Source organism: Ochotona curzoniae, unplaced genomic scaffold, assembly GCF_017591425.1.
Source record: "Ochotona curzoniae isolate NIBS_2020 unplaced genomic scaffold, NIBS_Ocur_1.0 contig_1482, whole genome shotgun sequence".
Lineage (NCBI taxonomy): Eukaryota > Metazoa > Chordata > Mammalia > Lagomorpha > Ochotonidae > Ochotona > Ochotona curzoniae.
The window spans coordinates 246,570-272,489 of record NW_024465100.1 but is presented as its reverse complement, the minus strand read 5'-3'; the positions used below and the strand labels follow the sequence as shown (position 1 = coordinate 272,489).

General features: G+C 38.4%; 5 protein-coding genes across 5 annotated transcripts; all 5 read left to right on the top strand.

The window, feature by feature from the left end:
- Nucleotides 1–5,789: 5,789 nt before the first annotated feature.
- Nucleotides 5,790–6,737, top strand: LOC121147967 (taste receptor type 2 member 125-like). The gene has a single exon (XM_040967915.1). It carries the CDS (start codon nt 5,790–5,792, stop codon nt 6,735–6,737), a length of 948 nt encoding a protein of 315 aa, XP_040823849.1.
- A 3,182-nt stretch (nt 6,738–9,919) lies between these two features.
- Nucleotides 9,920–10,840, top strand: LOC121147960 (taste receptor type 2 member 14-like). Its single transcript, XM_040967904.1, has one exon. The coding sequence runs from the start codon at nt 9,920–9,922 to the stop codon at nt 10,838–10,840; it is 921 nt and encodes a 306-aa protein (XP_040823838.1).
- Nucleotides 10,841–14,571: 3,731 nt separating this feature from the next.
- Nucleotides 14,572–15,477, top strand: LOC121147953 (taste receptor type 2 member 20-like). Its single transcript, XM_040967891.1, has one exon. It carries the CDS (start codon nt 14,572–14,574, stop codon nt 15,475–15,477), a length of 906 nt encoding a protein of 301 aa, XP_040823825.1.
- Nucleotides 15,478–16,756: 1,279 nt separating this feature from the next.
- On the top strand, nt 16,757–17,713 carry LOC121147948 (taste receptor type 2 member 13-like). Its single transcript, XM_040967878.1, has one exon. It carries the CDS (start codon nt 16,757–16,759, stop codon nt 17,711–17,713), a length of 957 nt encoding a protein of 318 aa, XP_040823812.1.
- A 2,217-nt stretch (nt 17,714–19,930) lies between these two features.
- On the top strand, nt 19,931–20,860 carry LOC121147940 (taste receptor type 2 member 7-like). The gene has a single exon (XM_040967864.1). It carries the CDS (start codon nt 19,931–19,933, stop codon nt 20,858–20,860), a length of 930 nt encoding a protein of 309 aa, XP_040823798.1.
- The last annotated feature ends 5,060 nt before the right edge of the window (nt 20,861–25,920 follow it).

The window sequence follows — 25,920 nt, the reverse complement described above, 5'->3', positions numbered from 1 at the left end:
TTGCCTAGTGGTTAGGGTCCTCACCTTGCACACGTCCAGATCCAATGTGAGTGCCAGTACTAGTCCCAGTGGCTCTGCATCCCATCCAGCTTCCTGCTTGTGGCCTGAGAAATCAGTCAAGGACGGCCCAAGGCCTTGGGATCCTGTACCCACTTGGGAGACCCGGAAGAGGCTCCTGGCTTCAAATCGGCTCAGCTCCAGCCTTTGTGGCCACTTGGGGAGTGAACCATGGGACGGAAGATCTTCTTTCTCCTCCTCGCTGTATGTCTGACTTTGCAATAAAATAAATACATCTTAAAAAAAAAAAAACCTTGAAAACCTAGGTTGTTCCAATAGAAAGAGAAGAGAGTTGGAAATAAGTGTGTGTGCCTGTGGGCCTGCTCATTCCTCTAAGAAAATCAGAAAGATAAATAAGTTATTTCAATGTCACATGTTTTAGTAATAGTTTCCTCCAGTCCATGACAGGATGATATAACTCTGAGATGTTGCACGAAGAACAGAGTTGCTCTAAACCACAGCGCTCAGGAGGTTTCATTTGTCGGCTTTTTTTCTCTTATCTGCTCTATGTGTTACAATTTTTTTTAATTATTATTATTTTTTTATTGGAAAGGCGGATATACAGAGAGGAGAGACAGAAAGGAAGATCTTCCCTTTGGGCCGTCCTCAACTGCTTTCCCGGGCCACAGGCAGGGAGCTGGAAGGGAAGCGGGGCTGCCGGGATAGAACCGAGGCCCATATGGGATCCCGGGCGCGCAAAGCGAGGACCTTAACCACTTGCGCCACCGCGCAGGGCCCTATGTGTTACAATTTTGCCAAGTTTCTTAGCCAGATTCAAGTTGTCATAATACAATGTGTCATCTGTCAGTGGCTCAAACAATGTAAATAAAGTCTCCTTTTTTTGCATGTCAACAAATGAGAATTCAACACTTCCAGCATCATCCACTATAAAAGGATTTCCTCTACTTAGGCTCTGAATGGAGCTCATTTGAATTTCCTGAAAATTCCAATGATTTTCACCCAGAGAGATGTGAAAAATTCACTATAATAGCTTATCGGCTGCTAACTTATTTACGCAAAAATTTTATTGGAAGTATATATATTGGATTTTAAAGAGTCAGAGAAGCACAGCTTTTTTTGACGAATGCGATAAAGCTATTTTGCCTGAGATATTCAAATTTGGAAATTTAGTTATAGACAATGGATAGTGCTGTACTAAGTACGATTATAGCTATTTTTGGTGGTGTTGTTCATAACTGGGAATGTGGGCAGTGAATCCATAGCACTGGTGAACATCATTGACTGGGTCAAGAGAAGAAAGATGCCTTCAGTGGATCAACTCAGTGCTTTAGCCATCTGCAAGGTTGTCCTGCTTTGGGTAACATTCATTCGTAAGTTGTTTTCTGTGCTTTACCCACCCGTGGTTTGGTCTGCCCAAATACTAAAAATGACTAATTCTACCCGGAATGCAACCAATCATTTTAGTATGTGGTTTGCTACAAGCCTCTGCATCTTCTACTTGTTCAAGATAGCCAATTTTTCCAACTCTGCTTTTCTCTACCTGAAGTGGAGAGTGGAAAAGGCGATCTCAGGGACACTGCTGGTGTCTTTGATTATTTTGCTTTTCAGTATTTTAGTTACAAATGCAGACACTAATGTCTGAATTGATGACTATAAAAGCAATACAACAAGTAGCTCCAATGTAACAGAAACGTTATACTTGTCAGGGCGTTTTGTATGCAGCTACATGATGCTTGAGACCATGCCCTTCAGTGTGTCCCTGACAACTGTCGTCCTGCTCAGCTTCTCCCTGTGGAGACATCTCGGGAAGATGCAGCTCAATTTTGTGGGTTCCGGAGATGCCAGCACCAAGGCCCACCTGCAAAACTTGCAATTTGTTGCTACCTTCCTCCTGTTGCAATGCTGTTTTCTTTCTGACTCTAGTCATGCAAACTTTGGCTTATAAGTTGTGGAGGAAAAACGTGATCATTATACCTTGCCATGTGTGGAAAGTGACTTTTCTTTCAGGCAGCTCCTATGTCCTGATTCTGGGAAATACGAAGCTGAGACAGGCCTGTCTATTGCTGGGTCGTGGATGAAGAGCAGGTTCAAAGATAAAGAGAATTCATTTCCTTCTACCATTTAGGGAAGCATAGTCTAGAGAAAATAGCAAATTACTCTTTCCTACTGTTCTGCTATTCTGGGTCAATGTATGAGTTTTAGCAACAATATTTGGAAAAAATCCATAGCAAAACATAATATACCTTAGCAGTATATTATTAGTGCATCAATGCAACTACATATAGCAGACTGCAACAGAGGTCACCTAACCATTAAAACTCTTTATGATAATAAAAATACAAACATCCAATTAATCACTTGCCTTTTTGAGATTTTAAAATTGAAACTTGTAATGCTTTGTATATATGCATACAAGTGACTAAACTGAATTTTGTGATTTTATATATCTATCTATGTTTGATAAAGAATAAGTGTGAACTGTAAAATACATATAAACTGTTAGACATCATATACCTCAAATCTGTTATGTTAAACATGAGATGCCATAGACATGTTTATAGGCATTCTTTAGTGCAATGAGCTACTTTATTACAAATTCCCTATGTGTACATTAGTTGCAGAATCAGGAGTTATTGGTTCATATTCATGATGATTAGAAATGTGTAATATGCCTTCAAAATACATAATATTTCACCATGTGCTTTTTTTTATCATTGCTTTTAAAGTTAGACTTGATGATTATAAGATTCCATTTCATTGATCAAATGGCACTTATTTGGTGATTTTACTGCATCAAATATCAACCATGTTCCATCTTAAGTGTGACAGTCTGCTAAGCCATGCCTGATGGTAGTTTATAAATGTAGATCTCTCTGAGAGGTTTGCAGACTTGGTATATTTTATCATGTTCACCATTATTACCATGGTGATAAACTAGACAATTTCTTATGCAAATGATATTTATAGTGACTTATGAAAGATAATGCATGATTCATAAGAATTTTTGTTACCTGTCCATTTCATACTTTTATGAAAAAGATGAAAAATATTTTAATAATTCTTGTGAGGGGTCATTGCAGTTTCAGTCACCGTTTTAGCACCAGTAATCCGTACTGGAGCACCCCTTGCAGCCGTAGCTACCCTCCGTCTGGTCCTGCTCCCTGCTCATGTGCTTGGCAGAACAGCAGATGAAGGTTCAAATATTTAGAACTTTGCTGCCAATATGAGAGAACTGGATTCCTTGATTCTCTGAGGTAGCTTAGTCCTAAGAACTGGGTGGGAAGTTTTGACTTTCAGGTAGACAGGCTGACGTCAGGATTCACCATTAGAGCTCTGTATGCTCCCTGGTTAAAAGCATTTACGCCACTCCCAAATCTCTGGGACCTCTGCCTGGTGAACACACTCCAGACAGGTTGTTTCACTTACCATTCGATCGGCTGCTGGCCTTTGCTGCACCTGCTACGGAGAACATCGCCCCCTGCTGGCGGTCGTTCTCACTTACACCATTGCCCTGATTGTCTTTCCACTTCTCATCCCTGCCCCCCCCCGCCCCTCACCAACACATCGAAAAAACACAGAGCAAGATGGTTGATTCTTCACTTTCTGATTAGAAACACTGACTTTATCGATTAGCTCATTACTTGCAAGGCAAACACTTGAACAGAAGTTAATAAAGTTGATCATTCCTATTTTATCTTTTCAATTGTTTACATCAAATCTAAATGACTTACATTAGGTAAGTTGTTTTCCTCAAATGTGACAGTTACATCAAGAGCAGAAATCAGGAGTAGGCGTGTTCTAGGATTAATTAGAAGTGATATTACCTCTGGGTCCACTTTTATTTTAATGAATAGAAATTCAGGTGCTCAAAAATGGACAGGCTGTGGATTATTCTTAAGTCATAATTATTAGAATAGGCAGATACGGAGAAAAACTTGAGAGATCTGCTTTTATTCCCTTCATTTTGTTTCAACCATTTAATAAGCAAAATCAGTTCAACTGTATCTACTTCCACATTCACATAAATGCAAGTTTGCCATTGAAAGAGATGAAGAAAAGTGCTTCTGTTTCAAGCAGTTACTCAGTAGAATGTTCTTTCCATTGAACGCCTGGAAACTACCCCTGTTGAGAATCCTATTTTGTCTAAATAACTCCTGTTTCGCTGACACTGTTCAAATGACAGTGTGAAGAGCCAGCCGTGGGAAGTGAGGAGGTGTGGTTCTGAGCTGCCCTGGGGAGCCCTTGCAGACGCATGCTCTGCGGTTTTTCTAAAGGTGTCTGTGGTTTTAGTGGCATTGCCCAGCCCACACATTCACCACCCCCACGGTTGTTCGCATTTGTCTTTGTCTACTTTCCTGAGCTCATCTTTGCTACCTGAATGAGCCACGCCAGGAGGACCTTTCTGCCCTACATTGCTGGTATGTCTGTGCCTGTAATCTTAGCATGTTTTCCTTCTTCCTTTAATATGCCCACATGGTAGATTTGATTCTTCAGTATGTGTGTTCCTGAAGTGTAGCAGATTTGGGAATATGTTGAAGACTGATTGCTTTCAGTGTCTTTGCTTGGCATTGCTCCAGGACACAGAGGGACACAAGGTTAGCATACTGGTTTTTGTACTTTGTTTCATTACTGTTACTGAATTTGCTGATGCACTGGCTCCATTCTTAACTGCCAAAGAAACCTGTTCTACTCCCTCATTTTGACCAAGCAGTGTAGCATTTTGTCCGTTTTCTGAACGGTGCCTATAATGTGGAAAATGGTGCAATGTGGATAAAATCTAAAGACATTTGGTGCTAAGTCAGGACTGGACCCTGACAAACAAGAGAGAGGAGAGATCCAGAAGTGTAGACAAATGCACTCAAGCTCAGTGAATGCTTTATGAAGCATTAGACATGTTTGCACCCTTTTCCAAAAGCACAGATCAGCTTGGAATATACACAGTGTTTCTACTAAACAGTCTGAATTATTAACTAAGAAGGCCTTTTTTTGCAAACACCTTAGAAAATTTCACATCACAGAGCATTGCTCAATGCATAATAAATGTGGAAGAATTAAAAAATCTGGGTTCTGGCAGAATAGAGGATGGGGATGCAAGTGTGTGTTTATGCACGTGCGTGCATTCCCTTGTGGGAAACAAAAAGCTAAATGAATGTTCTTCTTAATACCTCATATTTTAGGAATAATCCTCACAAACTCATGACATTGTAGATAACTCTGGTGCTCTGTAGGAAAACCCTTGCAGCAGGGACGGAGTAGTCCTTACTCCTACCAGATTTCAAAGTCTTTCCAAAGGGCATCAGTGCTCAAGGGGTTCCATGTGTTTGATTATACTCTTGGTGCCTGCTATATGTGTGACAACTTTGAAACTTTTCTTAATCAGAATTCATGTTGTCAGAATAAAATATGTTCACCCATCAATGCCTCAGAGGATGTATATATGAGTCTCTTTATTTGCTTGTCTGCAAATGAGAACTCAGCATTTCCTGCATCATCAATTAATTACAAAAAGATTTTCACTAACGTGTGTAATATTCACAGGATCTGGATGAAGCTCATCTGAGGTTTCTGGAAAACACAAAAGTTTTCATGAAGAGAGATAAGATAAGAAAAATCCACTAGAAAATCATGTTGGTTTGTGAATCGTGTGTGCCAAAATTTTAATAGGAGTATATCACTGAATTTCTAAGGATTGAATAACAGCAGCAATTTAGACAAACACATTAAGATATTTTGTCTGTGATATTCAAATTTGTAACAGTCAATTATAGACAATGGGCAGTGCTATACTGAGCATAATTACAGCTATTTTAGGTGTGGAGTTCATATTTGGAAACATGAGCAATGGATTCATAATTCTAATAAACATCACTGAGTGGGTCAGGAGAAGAAAAATCACTTCAGTGGATCAACTCCTCACTGCCTTGGCAATCTCCAGAATTTGCCAGCTCTGGACAATATTCTTGAATAAGCTGCTCTCTGTGCTTTTCCCACCTGTGCTTTGGAGCAAAGGCGTATATAAAATGTCTAGCATTACCTGGATATCAGCCAATCATTTTAGCATGTGGCTTGCTACAAGCCTCAGCATCTTTTACTTTCTCAAGATAGCCAATTTTTCCAACTCTGCTTTTCTCTACCTGAAGTGGAGAGTGGAAAAGGCGATCTCAGGGACACTGCTGGTGTCTTTGGTCATTTTATTGTTAAACATTGCGTTTAGTAATACTTATATTGATTCCTGGGCTGATGAGTGTAGAAGAAACAGAACTGGCAATTGCAGTTCACAGGAATCTTTATACTTGTCCAGGCGTTTTCTGCTCAGCTACGTGATATTCATCATCGTACCCTTCACTGTGTTGCTGACCGCTTTCCTTCTGCTCATCTTCTCGCTGTGGAGGCATCTCAGGAAGATGCAGCTGAGGGCCGTGGGGTCCAGAGACGCCAGCACCGAGGCCCACCTGCAAGGCTTGCACACTGTGTTTGCCTTCCTCCTGTTTTATGCAATTTTCTTTCTGTCCCTTGCCATGCAAGTTTTTATTTTTCGGTTGCAGGCAAAAAATGTGATCACTATGGCTTCCTACATTTTCACAATGACTTTCCCTGCATGCCATTCGTACATCCTGATTGTCCGAACCAAGAAGCTGAGACAGGCTGCTCTGTCTATGTTATGGTCCCTGAAATGTAGTTTCAAAGATAAAGGATGCCCATTTCTTTCTGCCACGTAGAGAACCGTATTCTGGAGGAAAATCAGTTCATGAGAAAGCCTTGTATGTCAAATATTTCTCTTGCAGTGTTCCACCAGTCCGGTAAATGTGTATTAGGAAAATATGATTAGTGCATTTCTTCCTTTGAATCGTGTATAATTCTAATTGTTTCTGTCAGTACATTGATGAATTGTTTCAACATTCAAAATACTAATTAGGGTGATGATTAAGATAGTTGTGAATGGTGGCCCTCCAAGTATTATTCCAACAAGCAAAGGACTGTTTTTGAGATAAGTATTTTTAAAATCAACTGTAGAGTCTTCCTCTTATATTGTGTAATGAAATTTGTGTTAAAGAAGTGTTGAATATGATTTATTATTTAATAAGGTGTTTATATATTTACCTTTCTCAGGACAATTAAAATAATGTCTCATGTTAATAGTGGTTATTATACCACTGAATGCCATTTAGTCGGTATCACTTTTATGTAAATTTATTTTTTCCCATTGAAAGGTAACATTGAATGTGGTGCTAGCTCCCATGCAGAATGACTAATCTGGCTAATTAACATATCCATTATCCCTCAGGATTTTCTCTGTTATGATTATAACACATTTCCTTCCCCTGGTGCATTTATCTTTGTGTTGTGAAGTTGAATTCTGAACAAAGGTACAAACAAAACAAAGTTTGTGGAGCCATACATACATCAAATGAAATATGTTTTAGATAGAAATCAAGCAATCTAAAGGGAGATATTTGAACAAATAAAACCTATGACACTTTACTGTAATGGGTGCTTTAAAAAACAAATTTTCAATGCTGCAAAAAAGCCATCAATGCACAAAACTTTAAATGTTACACAAATTGATACAGTGAATAGAATTTATAATTATAAAGTAGGTTGAAATGGAGTATTTTGCAAAAATAGACTTTTAAGGCAGAAAAAGTTGGAGTGTATATCAGAAAGGCTATTAATGCGAAGTATACTGTTACTAAAATTCAATAATATTTTGCTTATTTGACAGAATAATGATATTATAATTACAATTGTAATAATTATTGTTTATCTGAGTTTGAAAATTAAATTGCTCTTCCATTCAACTGAAGGAAAGAAGAAAATAACAAGACACGATGGAAGTCAGTGTTGTGTCGTAGTGTTATAAGCCACCACCTGGGACACAGGCAACCTATATGAGCACTGGTTTGTATCCTGGCTAGCCCACTTCTGATCCTGCTCCTGATAAACCACCTAGGAACCAGTGGAAGGTGGCCAAGGACTTGGGCACCTGCCTACCCAGAAGATCCTGGCTACTGACTTCACCCTGGCCCAACGCTGGCTTGGTAACTATTGGTATAGTGAATCAGCAGATGGAAGATCGTTTTCTCTCTCTCTTTCCCTCTCTCTCTCTGTATAAATCTACCTTTCAAGTAAATTAATATATCTTTAGAAAAAAAAAACCCTTACAGTCAATTGCAAATTTTAGTATCCATGTTTTATTTCAAACTGCTGGTGTTGACAGGTTGCTAAACAAGGGATTGGTGTTGAGAGGTAGAGGTTTAACTAGGCAGATACATAGACTTTTGGCCTGTTAACTCATTTTAATTTTTCACATTTAATAAAACCAGCATGCATACCACTTACTGAATAAAAAGTGTTAAAATGTACCTATGTCTATATACATCTAAATAAAACATGGATACTGAAATGATGAGGACCCTACACACATCTTGGGTACTGGTTTTTTTGGACGCTCTCATGAGGGAGTGAAAGGGAATAATACCCTTTGTTGCCATTCTCACTTTGTCAGCAAAAGTTTCTCCCCCACTGAGAGCTAACGTTTCTAATGACAATTTATGTGCTTCCAACACACACTATAAAGGTGCAGTAGAGGCTATGCCTGCAAGAGCTTCTTCGGGGTGAGGATATCCCTGCCTTGGACCTATGTTCTGTGGCTTTTCTAAAGGCTCCTTTTGTTTCTGTGGAAACAGCCACCCCACCCTTTCTCCATCCCTTTGGTCATTTGCATGTCTGTTTGTCTTTTTTCTGGAGCTCATCTTTGTTACCTGAATTAACCCAGCCGGGAGGACCTTCTTGCCTCTCCTCCCTCTCCTGATGGTATGTTTGTGCCAATAATCTTAGGAATTTTCTCTTGTTTTTAATATTTACCCAGGCTGCTTAATTTGGCCTTCTCAATATGCCTTTCTCCTAAATCTAGGGTAGAATATATTCAGCCAATATTTGCCTATGTTGACCAGATAGGGTAGCATCCTTGTCTGAATTGTGTCTGTAGTGAGTCATGGAATAGCTGTGGGCAGAAGGTGAAGGATGACAAATAAAAGCTGTGGGTATTTGGTGCTGTGACATAAATGTGCCCAACTGGACATGGGCAAGGTACAGGATAAGAATTCTTGCGAGAGATGAATTGAATCAAGTTAGTACTTTATGAGACCGTAGATTCCCTCCTCCTTCCATGTGGAGAGAGAAAAGTCACAGTTTGAAGAATATTTACCTTTAATACTTTGTAATGTAAACTTTGAAGCATTTTTAACAGGGCTTGAATGACATGAGATACTCACTAGATCCACTTCTAGATATATCATAACTGCTGAAAACATGAAAAAATTGGCGCTATATCAACTGAAAGACACACAAATTTGGATGGAAATAAATATATGCATGGATGCGTGTGTGTGTGTGTGTGTGTGTTTGCTTGGTGTGTCAAGGGGGAGAGAAAGAGATGTGCATACTTACAAGCCCTTGTAAAAGGCAAAAAAAAAAAAAAAAATTAAAGGTTCTTCTCAGTGCCAAATAGTTGAAGAATAATATCCCAATAAAGTATCAGACACCTCTGACATATTGTGGAAAGAACATGGGAACAGGGTTAAAATGGTTCTTATATAAATGAAAATTCAGCATTTCCTTTTACCATAAACTACAAATGAATTTTATCACCCATGTACAAGGTTAACAAAATTTGAATGGAATTCATCTGAGCTATCTGGAAATACATAGGTGTTTCAAAATGAAAGACATGAATTATATACTAGAAAAATCTTAAAGTGTGCTATTTGATGGTATAGACAAGAACTTTAATGGGAGAATATTACTGTGTTTTCAATAATAATACACATATAATGGTTTGTGTGACTGTAGGAAGAAGTCTTGGCGGTGATATTTGACCTGGGGCATTCTGTTATAGGCGATGGGTGCTGTTGCTGTCACACAGAGTGTACTTGCAGTTTTCATTGGTGTGGAACGGATCACTGGAATCTTCAGCAATGGATTCATTGCACTGGTGAACTTCATTGACTGGGTCAAGAGAAAAAAGGTCTCTTCAGTTGATCAGATCCTAACTGCTTTGGCAATTTCCAGAACTGGCTTGCTCTTGCTAGAAACTTCATACCAGTTGATTTGTGTGATTAACCCAGACTGGATGGTTACTGACAGGATGTTAAGATTGATTACTATTAGTTGGGCTGTAACCAATCATTTTAACATTTGGTTTGCTACAAGCCTCAGCATCTTTTATTTTCTCAAGATAGTCAATTTTTCTAACTCTACTTTTCTCTACCTGAAGTTGAGAGTGGAAAAAGTAGTCTCAATGGCCTTGTTGTTTTCTCTGGTGCTCTTGTTTCTGTATATTGCCATTTTGAATACACAAATGAATGCCTACATTGGTGGATGTGAAAGAAACATGACTTGCAGGTGTAATTCTAATGAATCTTTATACTTCTCCAGGCTGTTCTTACTCACGTATTTGATGTTCACCATTATACCCTTCACCGTGTCTCTGATCACTTTTCTCTTGCTCATCCACTCCCTGCGCAGACATCTCAGGAAGATGCAGCTCAGTGGCATGATGTCCAAAGATACCAACACCAAAGCTCACTTGGAAAGCTTGCAGATCATGGTTACCTTCCTCCTGTTTTACGCTATTTTCTTTCTATCGGTCATCATACAAGTTTGGACTGTTGAGTTGCTGGAAAAAAATCTGATTGTTGTGGCTCTCCAAATTTTGGAATTAAATTTTTCTTCAGGCCACTCATGCATCCTGATTCTTGGAAACAAGAAGCTAAGACAGACATTGCTTGTTGCGCTGGGTTGGCTGAGGTACAGACTTTGAAGATGCAAAACCTTGAGTACCATCTGGCATTTCCACTATCTTTTGCAGAATAGAGAGGAATTTCAGGCTGCGAGGAGTTCTTGTAGTTCATAAGGCTTCTTGTTCCCAAAGTTCTGTCTTGGAGTAATACTTACCCAGGCAGGTTATATACATAAATGTATATCAGTATATATATATAGGATAGACAAAAAAAATATCATGCAGGTTAAGAGTCCTTTTATAATAACTAATAATATGAGTGACTCACATTTCAAAATTTAAAAACAGAAAGTATAAAATATAAATCTATATATATGGTGTTTGTGAGATATAACTAAAGTAGAAATTTATAATAATGTATATGTCACACATTTTAATATAGAATAGTGCCTTCTACCTTCTACTTCTGATAAGAAGTTCAGGATAAAATATGTAAATTCAAATATGAACCACACGCAATAAGTCAATTGTTTCAAAATTGTGATCCCATTTATAGAAATAATAAATTTATAGAAATTTCTCAGTCTCGTTAGGTTTCTTTATTACAATTTTCCTGTATGTACACAAGTTTCAGATTAAGGAAATCTTGAAATATAGTCATTATTGTTAGGATCCTGTGGTTGGGATTTTGAGTCCAGCAGTCCAGTTGTAAGTAAGGGGGCCCAGAGAAACCTTGCCAGAGGTGACTTTGGACCTGATTTCTGTGTGTGCCAGTCAGTGGTGAGTCTGACTGAGTCTGTCACCCACATCAGCCTACACACACACACACACACACACACACTAGTGGTTGCAATTGCTGGGTCAGTTCTGTCTCCAGCCTCATCTCTTATGCAAGGCCATGGATGTTGCAGCTCAGCCCAGCTCTGCTCACCATACACCGAGTGTCATTCACATCAGCAGGAATTGCAGACTAGTCAGAATGAGCTCCATATCATAGCCCCAGTTCCTATGTGTACTGGTATGTGCAGCAGACTGGTCCAATCCATTCTACATCCCATTCAGATCTTGTACATATCAATGGATGTTCAGCCTAGCTCAGCTCAACTAGCCCCATTAAATTTTAAACTGGAGAGATATGCTTATTAACTTTTAATAATGGATTTTAAAAAGCCTAAATGTGAAGGAACAATATTTAAATCTACACAAGATGTCAGAGGGTTTTTTTCCCTGCGAAAGTCATGTCTTACAGCTTTTTGAGATTTCTTGGATAGAAATGAAGCACATTAGGGCTTATACTGATAGAGGTGGCATGTGTGTGGGTCTATGAGGTTGTTTATTATAAACCTGCATTCACTTACTAAGAGTCAGTACCTGGCCTTAGGGAATGTAAGCCTTCCTTTGGTTTCTTAGGCAATTCAGAAGCTTCAAAAAACAGAATAGAATAAAACATTATTTATATTCACATGCTTATTATAGCTCAATGGAAATCAATCCAGACAACATCAACAGGTGACAGCATAAAGAAAAGTATGTATTTATACATTAAATTATGGGACTCAACCATTAAAAGAGTGAAATCCTGTCTTTTGCAATAAAATGGAAATAACCAGAAACCATTATGTTGACTGAAATTATTCCCCAAAACACAACTGTCTTCTTTTTTTCTGATGTATGAGACTTAATATAGAATACAAAAATGTAAAGGAATGAAATAGGCATCTTGTGATTTCATTACTGTTTAAGCATTTATACTCTTGTGGAAGTATGGGTTTTTGAATTTTTATTTCTTGAATATGTCAATCAGTGTTATATTGAATCTGTGGCTATAGACTCTTTCTATAAAATAAAGGAAAAAAGAGGGTGGTGGCATGACAACCAAGTGGCTAAATCCTCTCCTTGTATGCGCTGGGATTCCTTATGGGTGCCGATTCTTGTCCTGGCAGCTCCACTTTCATCCAGCTCCCTGCTTGTAGCCTGGGAAAGCAGTTGAGGATGGCCTAGGAGGCTAGGGACCATGCACCCGTGTGGAAGACTTGGAAGAAGCTCCTGGCTCCTGGTTTTGGATTGGCTCAGCTCTGGTCATTGCGGCTATTTGGGGAGTGAACCAGTGCACAGAAGATCTTCCTCTCTGTTTCTCCATCTCTCTGTACATCTGCCTTTGCAATAAAAATAAATAAATCTTTATAAAGAAAAAAAAAACAAAGAAAAGAAGAAAGAAACAAAAGAAGTATATTATCATCTTAGAAGTGTAGCAATAAAATGCATGAAATATGCTCTCTTTATATTAATAAAAAGTGAGAAAAGGTCTAAGTACCAATTTCTTCAGGACTTTTTTCATGGAACTAGTATTTTGTTCACTTAAACCCTAGTGGCAGGGAACTGCCTAAGTCATCTCAGATTATGAAGTTGCATCTACCAGTTCAATGATTTTCTATGGGTTCTATGCGTTAGGTTTTCAGGTATTCTTAGCTGACACTGAATCTTCATGAACCCAAATCATATGGAGATTAGATGCTGCAAAAGCTGCAAACACTGTAAGAGAATATGACTTCATTTGCATGCTTGCAAATGAAAATTCACTTTCCATTCCAACTTCAGCTATGAAAGACTCCTACCTTTGATGAGGATATAAAATATACAAACAGGACTTCATTTGAACTGATTTAAAGCAGATTTTTGCCTTCAATACAGCATTGAACTCAGCTATTAGCAAGCTTTGATTATTTCTTCTTCAAAGTGGCCACAGAATTTAAAAAGAAGAGAAAGATGTTGCCCACTCATTAAGCGTGTGCTGGTTTTAGTTTTGTCAGACATGATAAGATTAATACCAAGCACTGTACCTCTTCTAGAGTGCTGAACTCTGTGCTTGGAAATGTTGCCAATGAACTTACAGCACTGGCAGACTTCATCATCTGACCCAAAAGACAAGGTATCTTTCTCCCTGCTTTAGTGGATTACAGAACTGTTTTGCTTTGGATCATAGCCACATATTGCTTAATCCAGCTTTTTGTCATTCTTAATTTTATCACATACTCCTAATTTACTCTTGATTGTAAACATCCCAGTTGTCAGAAAAAAATCAAATTCAGAATAACTAATGAATGACTATTATAATCCACATAATATTCCGCTCTGTGTGTGCATTACTAATACTGTACAGGTACAAAACTGTTTAATAGTGTAGACAAAATTTTAAGATAAGTTAAGGTAATAATGTGGGATGAAGGTGAGGAAATCATGATTCCAGTGAAACTAGAAATATTTTGAAATGAAAACATAGAAAACATATGAAGCCTCCCTTTATGCCTTTTGTTAGACTCATTTGCTACCTTTGTTAAAATAAATCCTCACTGGCAATGAACCATTAAATTTATCTTGACTGCTACAGGTCAATCTACAATTTGGACATGTTCTGTATGTTCTATTTATTAGACTTATAAATGTTCAAAATTGACTACTCAACTGCATTATGTAGATTAGAGAAAACAAATGATGAAATAGAATATGACTTCATTTGCTTGCTTGCAAATGAGAATTCAGCTTTCACTCCAGAGTCAGCTATGAAAGATCCAAATACACAACAAAGATATTAAACTATAGGAATAGAACTTTTGAGATGTTTTCAGAACAGTGGTGTTATGAACACAACAATGAGCTCATCTGCTAGCATGCCTTGCTTCACATCATGCACAAATTTAAAAATACATAAGAATTTTATTGCAAATCAAGAAAATGTTTACTGACATATCTTTATACCAGAATTCTGAGAGTCTCAAACAGTGATGTTGTGTTTGTTGTTTTGTTTTTCAGAAATGATTACCTTACAACTGGGCATTATTTTCATCCTAGTAACAGAATTTGTTCTGGGAGAATTTGCCAACGTCTTTATAGTTGTGGTGAACTGCATTGACTGGGTCAAGAGAAAAAAGCTCTCTCCAACGGACTGGATTCTCTCTGCTCTGGCACTCTCCAGAATTGCTTTGCTTTGCATCTTACTAATCTATTGGTATTCAGCAGTGGCTGATCCAGCTTTATATAATGGTCAAGTAAAGAGTAGTATTCTCACAGCATGGGCAATAACCAATCATGTAAGCATCTGGTTGACTACCATTCTCAGTATATTCTATTTGCTCAAAATAGTCAATTTCTCCAACATTGTATTTTTTCACCTAAAGAAAAACATTAACAGTGTAATTCTGGTGGTATTTTTTGGGAGTTTCGTGGTTTTGTTTTGTTATCTTGCAGTGCTGAATGTAGAGTTGTCTATTTTGATGACTACATATGAACAAAACATGACTTGCAAGAGCAACTGGGTGGGAATCTTACACCTTACCAATGTAACTCTTTTCATAATAACAAACGTTGTACCCTTTACTATATCACTGGCATGTGTTTTGATGTTAATCTATTCCCTGTATAAGCATCTGAGAAAGATGCAGGTCCATGGAAATGGATCCCAGGACCCCAGCACCAAGATCCATGTAAAGGCCATGCAAACTGTGATCTCTTTTCTTGTACTGTTTAGCATTTACTTTCTATCTGTAATTGTATCAATTTGGATTTTGACTGTGTCATTGAATGTGAGCAGCATCTTACTTTTCTATGCTATCGAAGTCATCTACCCTTCAGCCCATTCGTTTGTCCTGATCTGGGGGAACAGAAAGCTGAAACAGGCCTTTTTGCTCATGCTGTGGCAGGTGCAATGCTGGCTGAAATAACAAAAATCTTCACCTTCCTAGATCAGATCAGGGACATTGTCTTCTAGCAGAAAACAAACTCATGGCTGCTGTAATTATCTATACTTCTTACTGACTTTTAGAGCATATGTATCTGTGTAATTACTAAACCTATCCTGGACAACCCTCTCACCTAAGCTTGTTATGTAAATATGTATACATGTGTGTGTCTCTGCAAATGAGCATCCATAATAAAAGACTGACAGTAATATAACTGTAGTAATTTCTTTCCTTGAAATAATACTTTCACTCAAAATGTTGACAATATCTAAAATTGCATAACTGTGTGTACTCTGTGTATTCCATATATTCATCTTCCACTTAAAGAATTTATGCATTATTTCAAGCAATCATCTTATCTCAGGACTGTCACGAATAATCACAGGTACACTCCACAATTTTACATTGCACAAGATTTGGTATTTTTTTAGATTTAACAATGTGTCATATTTTTCTACCTTTACATTGTATTTATAGATTTGTATACATACACACACTTTTTTAGAGGCAGGAATATTACTATCATGTAATATGAGATGCATGGCAAGTATTGGACCTCTGATATTTATTGTTTGAAGCACAGATTTTTTAAAATTCTTATTTATTATCTATTTTATATAATGATATATAGATTAAGTAAATAATATATATTATCCAACTTATACCTAAAATACACTAGATATATAATAGAAGTTATGATACTGCCTATGATACCTGCATTTCTAGTATAGATTAGATAGATAGATAGATAGATGACAGATAATACATTAACTACTGCCTTGACCTGGCTGTAGCTCCAGGAAGAGGAACTCATTGGAACTGACATGCAATATCTTTTGGTGCTTTAAAGATCTTCAGCGATGAAACTATTAGACACTGCATGATGAGATTACATGTTTTACAAAGCACACTTATCACTTTTGATCCTTAGAACTCAAGCTGTTGGAATCTAATTTGAAAAAATTCCAACTGTGCAGGCAAATATGCCTGCATGTTTATTTGCATATTGGCAAGTGCAAATTTCATTTTGTTGCATAATCATCTATGAACCATTTCAGCCGACACTAAAGACATATCAGAACAGGTACATGCGACTTAAACTAACAAGTCTCAAATGTTTTCGACTTGACTTTGGCCTAGTGACTGAAGAAGGGTGGAAAAAAGAAGGAAGAACATCATTGTCCACTCAGCAATGCGCATAGCCTTTTTGGCCAACAGATAATCAGTAGTGATATTCGATTTGAACTTGCTCCATTTGGACATGGAAAGTGCCTTCCAGAGCATCTTTGCTCTAATAATAATTACACAAGTCATATTTGGGAATTTGAGCAATGGATTCATAGTGGTGGTAAACTGCATGCACTGGATCAAGACAAGAACGCTTTCATCAGTTGATCAGATCCTCAATCTCTTGGCTATCTCAAGAACTGGTTTAATCTGGGTAATGGCAATACATTGGTTTAGAACTTTGCATCATCCACCCTTGCTTATGGCTGAAACACAAGTAAGAATTTTTACTTCTGCCTGGGTGCTTAGCAACCACTTCGGTTTCTGGTTTGCTGCAATCCTTAGCATCTTCTATTTGCTCAGAATAGCCAGTTTCTCAAATCCTACTTTTCTCTACCTGAAATGGAGAGTCAAAAAAGTGATTCTGATGATACAGCTAGGAACCTTGATCTTTCTGCTTTTAAATTTGCTGACAATTAACATCTATGTTTCAGATTGGATACATCAATACGAAGGAAATGCAACTTGGGACTCCAGGGTCAGTGGTTTTTCAACGTTGTCGCAGCTGTCTTTACTCACTATGACCATTTTCAGCCTAATGCCATTTACTGCTGCTCTGATTTCTTTCTTCTTGCTGATTTTCTCCCTATGGAAACATCTCCAGAGGATCAAGTCCAATTCCAAAGGACACAGAGATCCCAGGACCGAGGCTCACATAAATGCCTTGAAAACTGTGACCTCATTCCTCCTCCTCCATGTGAGCTTCTTCCTGTGCCTTATGGTAGCAAGCATTCCTAGCATACATCAGGACCCCCTTTTGCACAGCGTCTGCCAGACACTTGCCATGATCTATCCTTCAGGTCACTCATTTATTCTGATTCTGGGAAACCCTAAGTTAAGGCAGACCTTGTTTCTGATGCTGCAGCAGCTTTGGTGTGGACTAAAAGGAACTCCCAATTCTGTAAATCACTCAGACCACAGACTCACATAAGTTCCAGATTTTTAAAAACAGTCTACAAAGAGCTTAAAAATAAATGCTTCCCTCAGCTTCTTCTCTTGTGCAGGCCATTTTAGAATTTTGATGTGAAGATGTATAACACCATTCTATCTGAAAGTGTTCCATAATTAGGATGTGTATCTCTATATTATCAACAGTTTCAGACTTATTCAAGGAAACCATTAATAAACTCCACCATGATTTAGAAATATCCACCCCTTGTAACCCTTCACCATTTTGTCGAGTGATGGCTCCTCAGTTCAGAATCACTCACCAAAGGAGTGTTTGCAGTGACGATGTTAATAAGCCCTCCTACTTAAGTGATAAACTAGTGTAAGCATAACGAAGGTGTGTCTCTTCCCCTTGCACGCTTTGACTGTCAAGTGCTGGTGACAGTTCTGTGAACGACCTATGGCTAGCAGGGAGTAATAATTGCATGGGAATTTCAGGTGCCACGGCAGGGAATGAAGATTTGTTTCATTTTCAACTGATGAACTGATTGCTTTTCCTAACCTTCACCTGTAGCTACCCCGAGCCTTTAAACACCACTTTCGCCGGCTGGTTGGAGATGAAGAGAGTATTTTTGATCTAGAGACTTCTGACTCCTTAAAAAGTCTGTTTCCTTACCAGTACTCCAATTCTGGTGAATTGGAAAAAAGAAGCAGGGAAAGTTTGTGGTTGCAACTACTGCTAATACCGATGACAAAATTAAGAATAATAAATATAAATGCCACATGACAATGACCTTCATTTTTAGTAACTGTATATATTTGTGCAGGCATGTTTTTGCTGTATGCATTCTTAAATAAGCACTATGTAAGCACAATTGATACATAATAAAATGTATTGCATAGCATTCATTACAGTGGGAGCTTTGAAAACATGCACACTCGTGTGACTCCATCAGTGCCCTTTGCAGTTCTTGCTCCTCTTCACCATCCATTCCACCCAGGGAACGAAATGTAACTTGATGGAAGGGTCTTTGATTTCTAAGATTTCAAATCAATCACAAAATATGATATGTACAACCTTTTTAAACTCAGCATAATGTTTTTCGAGCTCCTCTGCTTTTTTTGCATATGACGGTGATTTGGTGTGGTTTTTTTCTGTTCGTTTGTTTTTTATTATTTTGTATTACAGTAGTATTGGATATACAACACTTTCTAAAATTCTCTCATCTGTTGATGAACATTGGAATGGATCCAAAATTTTGACCACTGTAAATAGCACTGATTTCAATACTAGCATGTGTTTTTTTTTTCATTGTTCTTGGCAAAATAACGTAGGATAAAAATAGAACGTATAGTATGTGTGTTTAATTTTGTTAAGAAATGCCAGAGTTGCACTGACATGGCAGCCTAGTGGCTAGAGTCTGGCCTTCCATGCGCCAGGATCTCATTTGGAAACCAGTTCGTATCCCAGTTACTTCCACTCTGAAGACGACCCAAAGCCCTGGAACCCTGCACTGGCATGGGAGACCCAGATGGATTTCCTGGCTCCTGGGTTTGAATTGGCGCAGCTCTGGCCGTTGCCACTACCTGGGGAGTGATCAGTGGATGGAACATCTTCTTCTCTGCTCCTCCTTTCTGTATATCTGACTTTCCAATAAAAATAAATAAATAAATAAATCTTTTTTAAAAAAATGGCAGAGTTTGCAGCACATTTTAAAACTGCCTTAGACTTTAAAAGGTTTTGATGCTATGACAAAGAACAGGTTTTCTTCAGTTATTAAAACTTTGATTATTCTATAAATAATCTGAATTGATGTTGGAAATGAAGATATATGTTGGTCATAGACTCTAGCTATGAATATATTAACTGAATATTTGGAACAAAGTAAAAATGTTTTAAGGAAAGAAAAATATCACAAAACTACACAAGAAAACCTCTTAATTTTGAATATTAGCAAATGAAGATTCAAATTTTAATGCAAGCCTTTACCTGTAAAATATAACCAAAGCAAAAAATAGCCAGAAATATAATATCTGCTTTGCAAATTACTCCAGACGGAATCCTTGATCCGAAAACAGGCAGATTTTCTAGTTTAATTGAAATGTCCCTTGGAAGCTGCTCAGATTCTACCAGTGATATTCAGTGCAATGGAAAGAAGACACTTGCTGGACAATTTCAGCTTCGGGTAGATACATCTGTAACAGTGCGGCTGGGATCAGTAAGTGGAGCACTGAAGGCAGGAGTTGTCTATGAACAGACATGCCATCCGTACTGGACACCTTGTTTTTGATCATTTTTATTATAGAATTCACAGTGGGGATTGGGGGAAATGGATTCATTATACTGGTAAACAGTATTGACTGGATGAAAAAACGCAAGATCCTTCTCATTGACTTTGTTCTCACCTGCTTGGCCATCTCTAGGATACTTTTTCTGTGGGTGACAATTTCATCTATCTCTCTTGAATTTTTCTATGAGAAAATACTTCTGCCTGAGGATCTGAACATAATTTGTGATGTTCTCTGGATAGGAAGCAACTATTTTTGCATGTCTTGTACCACTTGCCTCAGTGTCTTATACTTTTTCAAGATAGCCAACTTCTCTCATTCTGTGTTCCTCTGGATGAAGAAGAGGATTCACAAACTGCTCCTAGTTATCACGGTAGTAGCCGTGCTTTCTTTCTGCAAATATCTCATTCTCAAGAAAACGCTCGCTAACAGACTGGTACACGAATGGATACCAATGACAAAAAACTCAACGTGTAATTTGATGGAAGTACTACTTGACATCTTAACTTCTCACATTATCATCCACATGGTGCCCATCATCTTCTTCGTGGTGACATTGATCTCATTCCTTCTTCTGATCTTGTCCTTGTGGAGCCACACCAGACAGATGAAGCTGCATGGCATATATTCCCGGGATTCTAGCACAGAGGTTCATGTCAAAGCTATGAAAGCCATGATGTCATTTCTTCTGCTCTTTCTTGTGCATTATTTTAGCCATGCTGTGGTGATATTAACCTATTATTTTCCGGACAGCACTGTGACAAAGATTTCTGCTTATGTGATAATATTTTTTTATCCATCTGGCCATCCTCTTCTTCTGATTTTATGGCACAGCAAATTGAAACAGGCTTCAGTCTGTGTTCTGCAGAAGATAAAATGTGTCAGAGACCATAACACATAAGCATGCTTGGCGAAGTCCTGGGAGAAAAGCAAAGGGGAAGATGGGAAGAAGAAAATGCTCAGTACCAATCTCTTTCACCCACATACTCTTCTCTTACAATGCTCTAGGCCACAGTGTCCAGCATTATTGAAATTGTCTGTCTAGTTTGCATTCAAAGCAAAATACCCATTGTATGTTTGTGTTAGGCACAGAGATACTTTAATTGATAATAAAATTATAATACACTGATAATGAATTTTACATTAAGCATTACAAATGATAATGATAACTTGACTTTTAAATGTTATTAGTGTGCTGAATAAAGCATAATAAAAAGAAAGGGTTGCAACATGCAGCCCATCCCCACCTTAAAACCAGGTGATATAAATATTATTCAATGGCGTTTTACAATCTTCACTCAGTCTTTGTCTCTCTATACATACAAACCCAGAGAGGGACAGAAAGGATTGGAGCTTCATTCCCCACTATGTCCGCAGTGGTCCACTTACCTGGAGGTAGAATTGGAAAAGTCACTGCCAGGGCACACAAGGCAGACAGGATCAGGCTTGTCCTCAGCATGGTGCCAGTGAGGAGGGCAAGTGGGCAGCAAAGATGAGCAGGCAGGTCAGCAGGTGGGCAGCTCCTGGAATGTGTGCACTGAGATTTCCACTGTGCTTTTACAGGTGATTGGAGAAAATAAGAAAAGAAAGTGGCTCACTCACACAGAAGCATGCCAATAGAGGGAAGGAACAAAAGACAAGGGAGCTGTGGGGACTGGGAGAATGAGGAGGATGCTTGATAGAAAAACCTCCCATAGTCATAACAGCTGTTATTGAGTATTTGTGCACAGTAGGCAGACAGTATTATATCCCAACAACACCACCCCCACCGGGAACTCCATTGTTCCTCTTTTCTGGGCAAGGAAACTAAGTCACCAAGGAAGCCAAAATGGGTTAACTTCTGAAAGATTACCCAGGAAATAGCCTACCACCAAGAGGCAAACCCACTGGCTGTCTGAAGCTGCAACCTGGCTCTCAACCACGCTGCCACTTGTTCCACCACAGCCCAGGAACTCTGATCTGCTCATTGTTGGATTCAACCCATGATTTGTGGCAAGGCTCATAGCTTCACCTCCAAAAGAGAAAATGCACACCCTAGGGAACATTTTGTTTTTCTGGAAACTACATTTGTTTGAAAAGCATAGCACAGTGAAGCATATAGCTCAAACACAATAGTCAGAAGTTGGGGAGCAAGAAACAAGGGAAAAGGTAAGCAAATAATAGCAACAAACAATGGGACTCACAAAACTGGAGTTTAGTAAGTCACCGGCCAGGGGTTTAAGGGGAGGTTTCAACTGTATTGGGTTTGATATGAGGACATTTCCTGCCATGGGACAGCAAGGGAACCAGCTTCAAATGTGCCCACTGAATCTTCAAGTTCCGGAGAACTGGACTAAGGGATGACCATGGTATGGGAAGGGCAGGAGCAATCTGCTTATTCGGGAAGCCTTCACTGTCTCCATACCACCTCAAAGTTGGGACACTGCTTTCAACTTCTGCAGACCATGGTGCCATCGTGAAATTCCCCTTCTCAAACAAATAAAATGAAATAATAGCTTGTTAAGAGATTGATTTTTGAAAAGATTTATTTTATTTTTATTGCGAAGTCAGATATACAGAGAGGAGGAAAGACAGAAAGAAAGAACTTCCATCTGATGATTCACTCCCCAAGTGATTGCAACGGCCGGTGCTGTGTCAATCCAAAGCCAGGAGCCAGGAACCTCCTCCAAGTCTCCCACACGAGTACAGGGTCCCAAGGCTTTGGACCATCCTCGACTGCTTTCCCAGGCCACAAGCAGAAAGCTGCATGGGAAGCAGGGACACTTGGATTAGAACCGGCGCCCAAATGGAATCCTGTTGGGTGCAAGGCAAGGACTTTAGCTGGAAAGGCAGAGTTGCAGAAAGGAGAGACAGATAGAGAGAGATTTTCCATCTGCTTCATTCTGCAAACAGCCACAAATTTGGGAAATGGGCCATTGATACTGTAATAACAAATAAAAAATGCATACATGAATACAAAAAGGCATTCAAAAGCTTCATGTTATCACCAATAAAATCATCAGTAATAATGAAGTCATTAGTTTAATAACATGCCCACTGATGGATCCTTACTTTTAAATATCCACTTTTAAACATGCGCAAACGTCAGAAAGTACGTGTCATTCCAGCAGGTGGCAGTAGCAGCATACCAAATCTCTCACAAAAGCAAGGAACTTAGTGGAGTCCTCAAAACAAAGAAGAAAAAAGAAAAGGGCAACCTTATAAGTTTAAAAATTTAAGTATAATAAAGATGAATACGTTGGAAAATAAGCTGTAATTGTTGCTCTGGCCAAGCTGTTGAAGCCGCCACCCGCGGTGTTGTCGTCCGTGGGGACGCCAATTCAATGTGTATCTGTCAAAGCTGCGTTTTCAAGTATAAACTCCATCACACCTGTTCTACAATTACTGCCCAGTTTTTTAAAGTAAGAATGCATGTTGTTGAATAGGGCTTTTAAGTTGTTCTCAACTTGGAGGGGTTTAAATCTTTGTTATCATTTTACCACTTCAAAGAAAGCAACATGAATATCTGCAAACATACAATTGTTCACAAATGTAGCATTTGGAATAGCCTATCGAAGCATCTCATCTGAAGGTAATTTTGGTCAATGTCTGTAGGTAGAGCAGACGTGATACTGGTGTTTTTATGGGAAGAAGCCAGGCAAGATGCTGAGCAGCCTACAGCCAAAGGACAGCTCCGTGCAACACAGATTTCTGCAAACCAAAATGTTAACAATGGGCCTGAGAAGCCCTGTAGTATACAGTCAGAAATATATTTAATTTCAAGAGCCAGAAAGTTATTAAGGAACCTTAATACAAAGTAACCTTAATACAAATAATTAACTCACTTTAAGAATTAAGATATAGAGATATTATCGACATAACAAAATGATCATTATACATGTATTAGTGGGAAAGTATTATACAGCAACATGGTCTTTATGTTTCCCCATAAAACATACATTCAATGTATACATTGTATAAGACAATATTGGCACTGAAGCTTTCCAGAAAGCTCTCTTGGTGATTTCCAAGTATCTGTCTTAAAAACTGACTACACCTGGACTGATTTTTTTGCTACAAGTTTTTCTTTTCAAAGTAGTTTTTTCATACTCAAGATTTAGTTACTACAAAAGCTTTATTTACTTTGCATAAATTTTTGTTCCTGGTAAAATGAAAATTCACTTTACATCAGTACATGATATTTGCATCTTAGTTTGTATGGTAATATTGCAAGTAGGATTTCTTTTTTAAAGGGAAAATTTGGGACATTTTTTAAGGAGCTAATACAGAATATTCAAATTATTGAACATAAAATACAGAAATGGTAATTAAGATTAACTTTATTGATTTCTTTATATTGGAGAACTCAGTGTAAAGTTAAAGTTTAATATTTGGGCTGGAAAATTAGACAAAGTATTTTCCCATCCACATTAATATTTTATATGGAGTGAGGTTTCTACAAATAAAGAGGATTATTCATACTAGTTCTTTGATATTTTTTGGTCTTCATTCCAGAATTTTGCCCTTTGGAGTTATAAGGTAACTGGCCATGGCAGCTATGTCTGTTTGCTTTTCATGAATAGCTTGAGAGGGAGAAGCCTTATTTAATCAAAGGTATTACTTGTCAGTGTGAACATCGTTCAGGACCTGATCCCACATCTGGATGGAGGAGTTTCTGCCAGCAGTGTGTTGTGAACTGACAAGTCTGGAGTGGAGTTTGCAGTATCTTCTAAACAACAACATGATTGTTTAGAATTGTAACACGTGCATACTGAAGTTCTGTTGAATTGGCCTGAAGTGAGTGGATAACGCCTATCAGCCTTTCATGCCAGGTAGCAAACATCATCTTTGGCATTCATGAAATGTAATAACTGCGAGTTTGAAGTACACACACACACACACACACACACACACACACACACACACAGAGCAGGGCTGGACATTGAGTGCAGCAGTGAAGAGACTGCTCAGGACACCTGCATCCCAGCTCCATATCCAACTCCAGCTTTCTCTATTGTGCACCCTGGGACACAGCAGGTGACACTTCAGCACGTGCCAGCCATCTGAGAGACCTGCACTGAGCACTGAGCTCCTGTCTTCAGCTGTGCTCAAGCCTGCCTGTTGCTGATATCTGGGAGTGAAGCAGTCAATGCAAGACCTGCCCCACGCTGAACCCCTTCTCCTACTGTCTCTCTTTCTCCCCCTCTCTCTCTCTCCTCTCTTTGCATTGCAAATAATTAGTAATCAATCAATAATATTTTTGAGCATTTATTTGAAAAGCAGAGCAAAGGAAAGAAAGAGTGAGAGCAAGAGAAAGACAGAGAATTTCAATGCATTACTTCACTCCCCAAAGAGCCCCAAAAGTTAGGACTAGCATAAAAAAGAATTAAATCTTGTCATTTTCAACAAATGAATGCAATTGAAAACCATTATTCTTAGTGAAATAAACCAGCCTCAAAAGGATAAATATATGTTTTCTCTGAAATGTGGTAGTTAACAGAGAATAGAGGAAAAAAAATGTAACAGATCTCTTGTGATAAGATTGTTTTTAGCCTGTTTGCCTGGCTGTAACCTGGGGTCTTCCTACTTTCCACTTGTTGACTGTTATAATTAGTGGTAAATTAAATCTGTGGTTACAAAGTAGAGAAAAATTATGTTCTTGCAAAAAATAAAGAAAAAACAAGAAAGGAAGGGTGGGAATTAGAGAAGTACTACATTGTTATCTTCTTAAAAGTATACCAAGAAAATACAAGGAATCTATTCTCTTTTTGTTAATAATTTTTTTTAAGAATTGGGATTGGGTCACACCAAGACCAGGAACCAGGATCTCCATTGGATTTCCCATATGGAAGACAAGGACTCAGCTAATTGGGTCATTGAGTATTAGCAGGCTTGGTAGGAAGTGTCAGTTTGATATAAGATAAGGACAATACAACCAGTAGCACTACAATGTCTGTCGCAGGCAGCAACTAGAAACAAAAC

Bases quoted from the DNA above. Each gene is read 5' to 3' on its own strand.
- LOC121147953 (XM_040967891.1), top strand. From the start codon at position 14,572: ATGATTACCTTACAACTGGGCATTATTTTCATCCTAGTAACAGAATTT.
- LOC121147948 (XM_040967878.1), top strand. From the start codon at position 16,757: ATGGAAAGTGCCTTCCAGAGCATCTTTGCTCTAATAATAATTACACAA.
- LOC121147967 (XM_040967915.1), top strand. From the start codon at position 5,790: ATGGGCAGTGCTATACTGAGCATAATTACAGCTATTTTAGGTGTGGAG.
- LOC121147960 (XM_040967904.1), top strand. From the start codon at position 9,920: ATGGGTGCTGTTGCTGTCACACAGAGTGTACTTGCAGTTTTCATTGGT.
- LOC121147940 (XM_040967864.1), top strand. From the start codon at position 19,931: ATGCCATCCGTACTGGACACCTTGTTTTTGATCATTTTTATTATAGAA.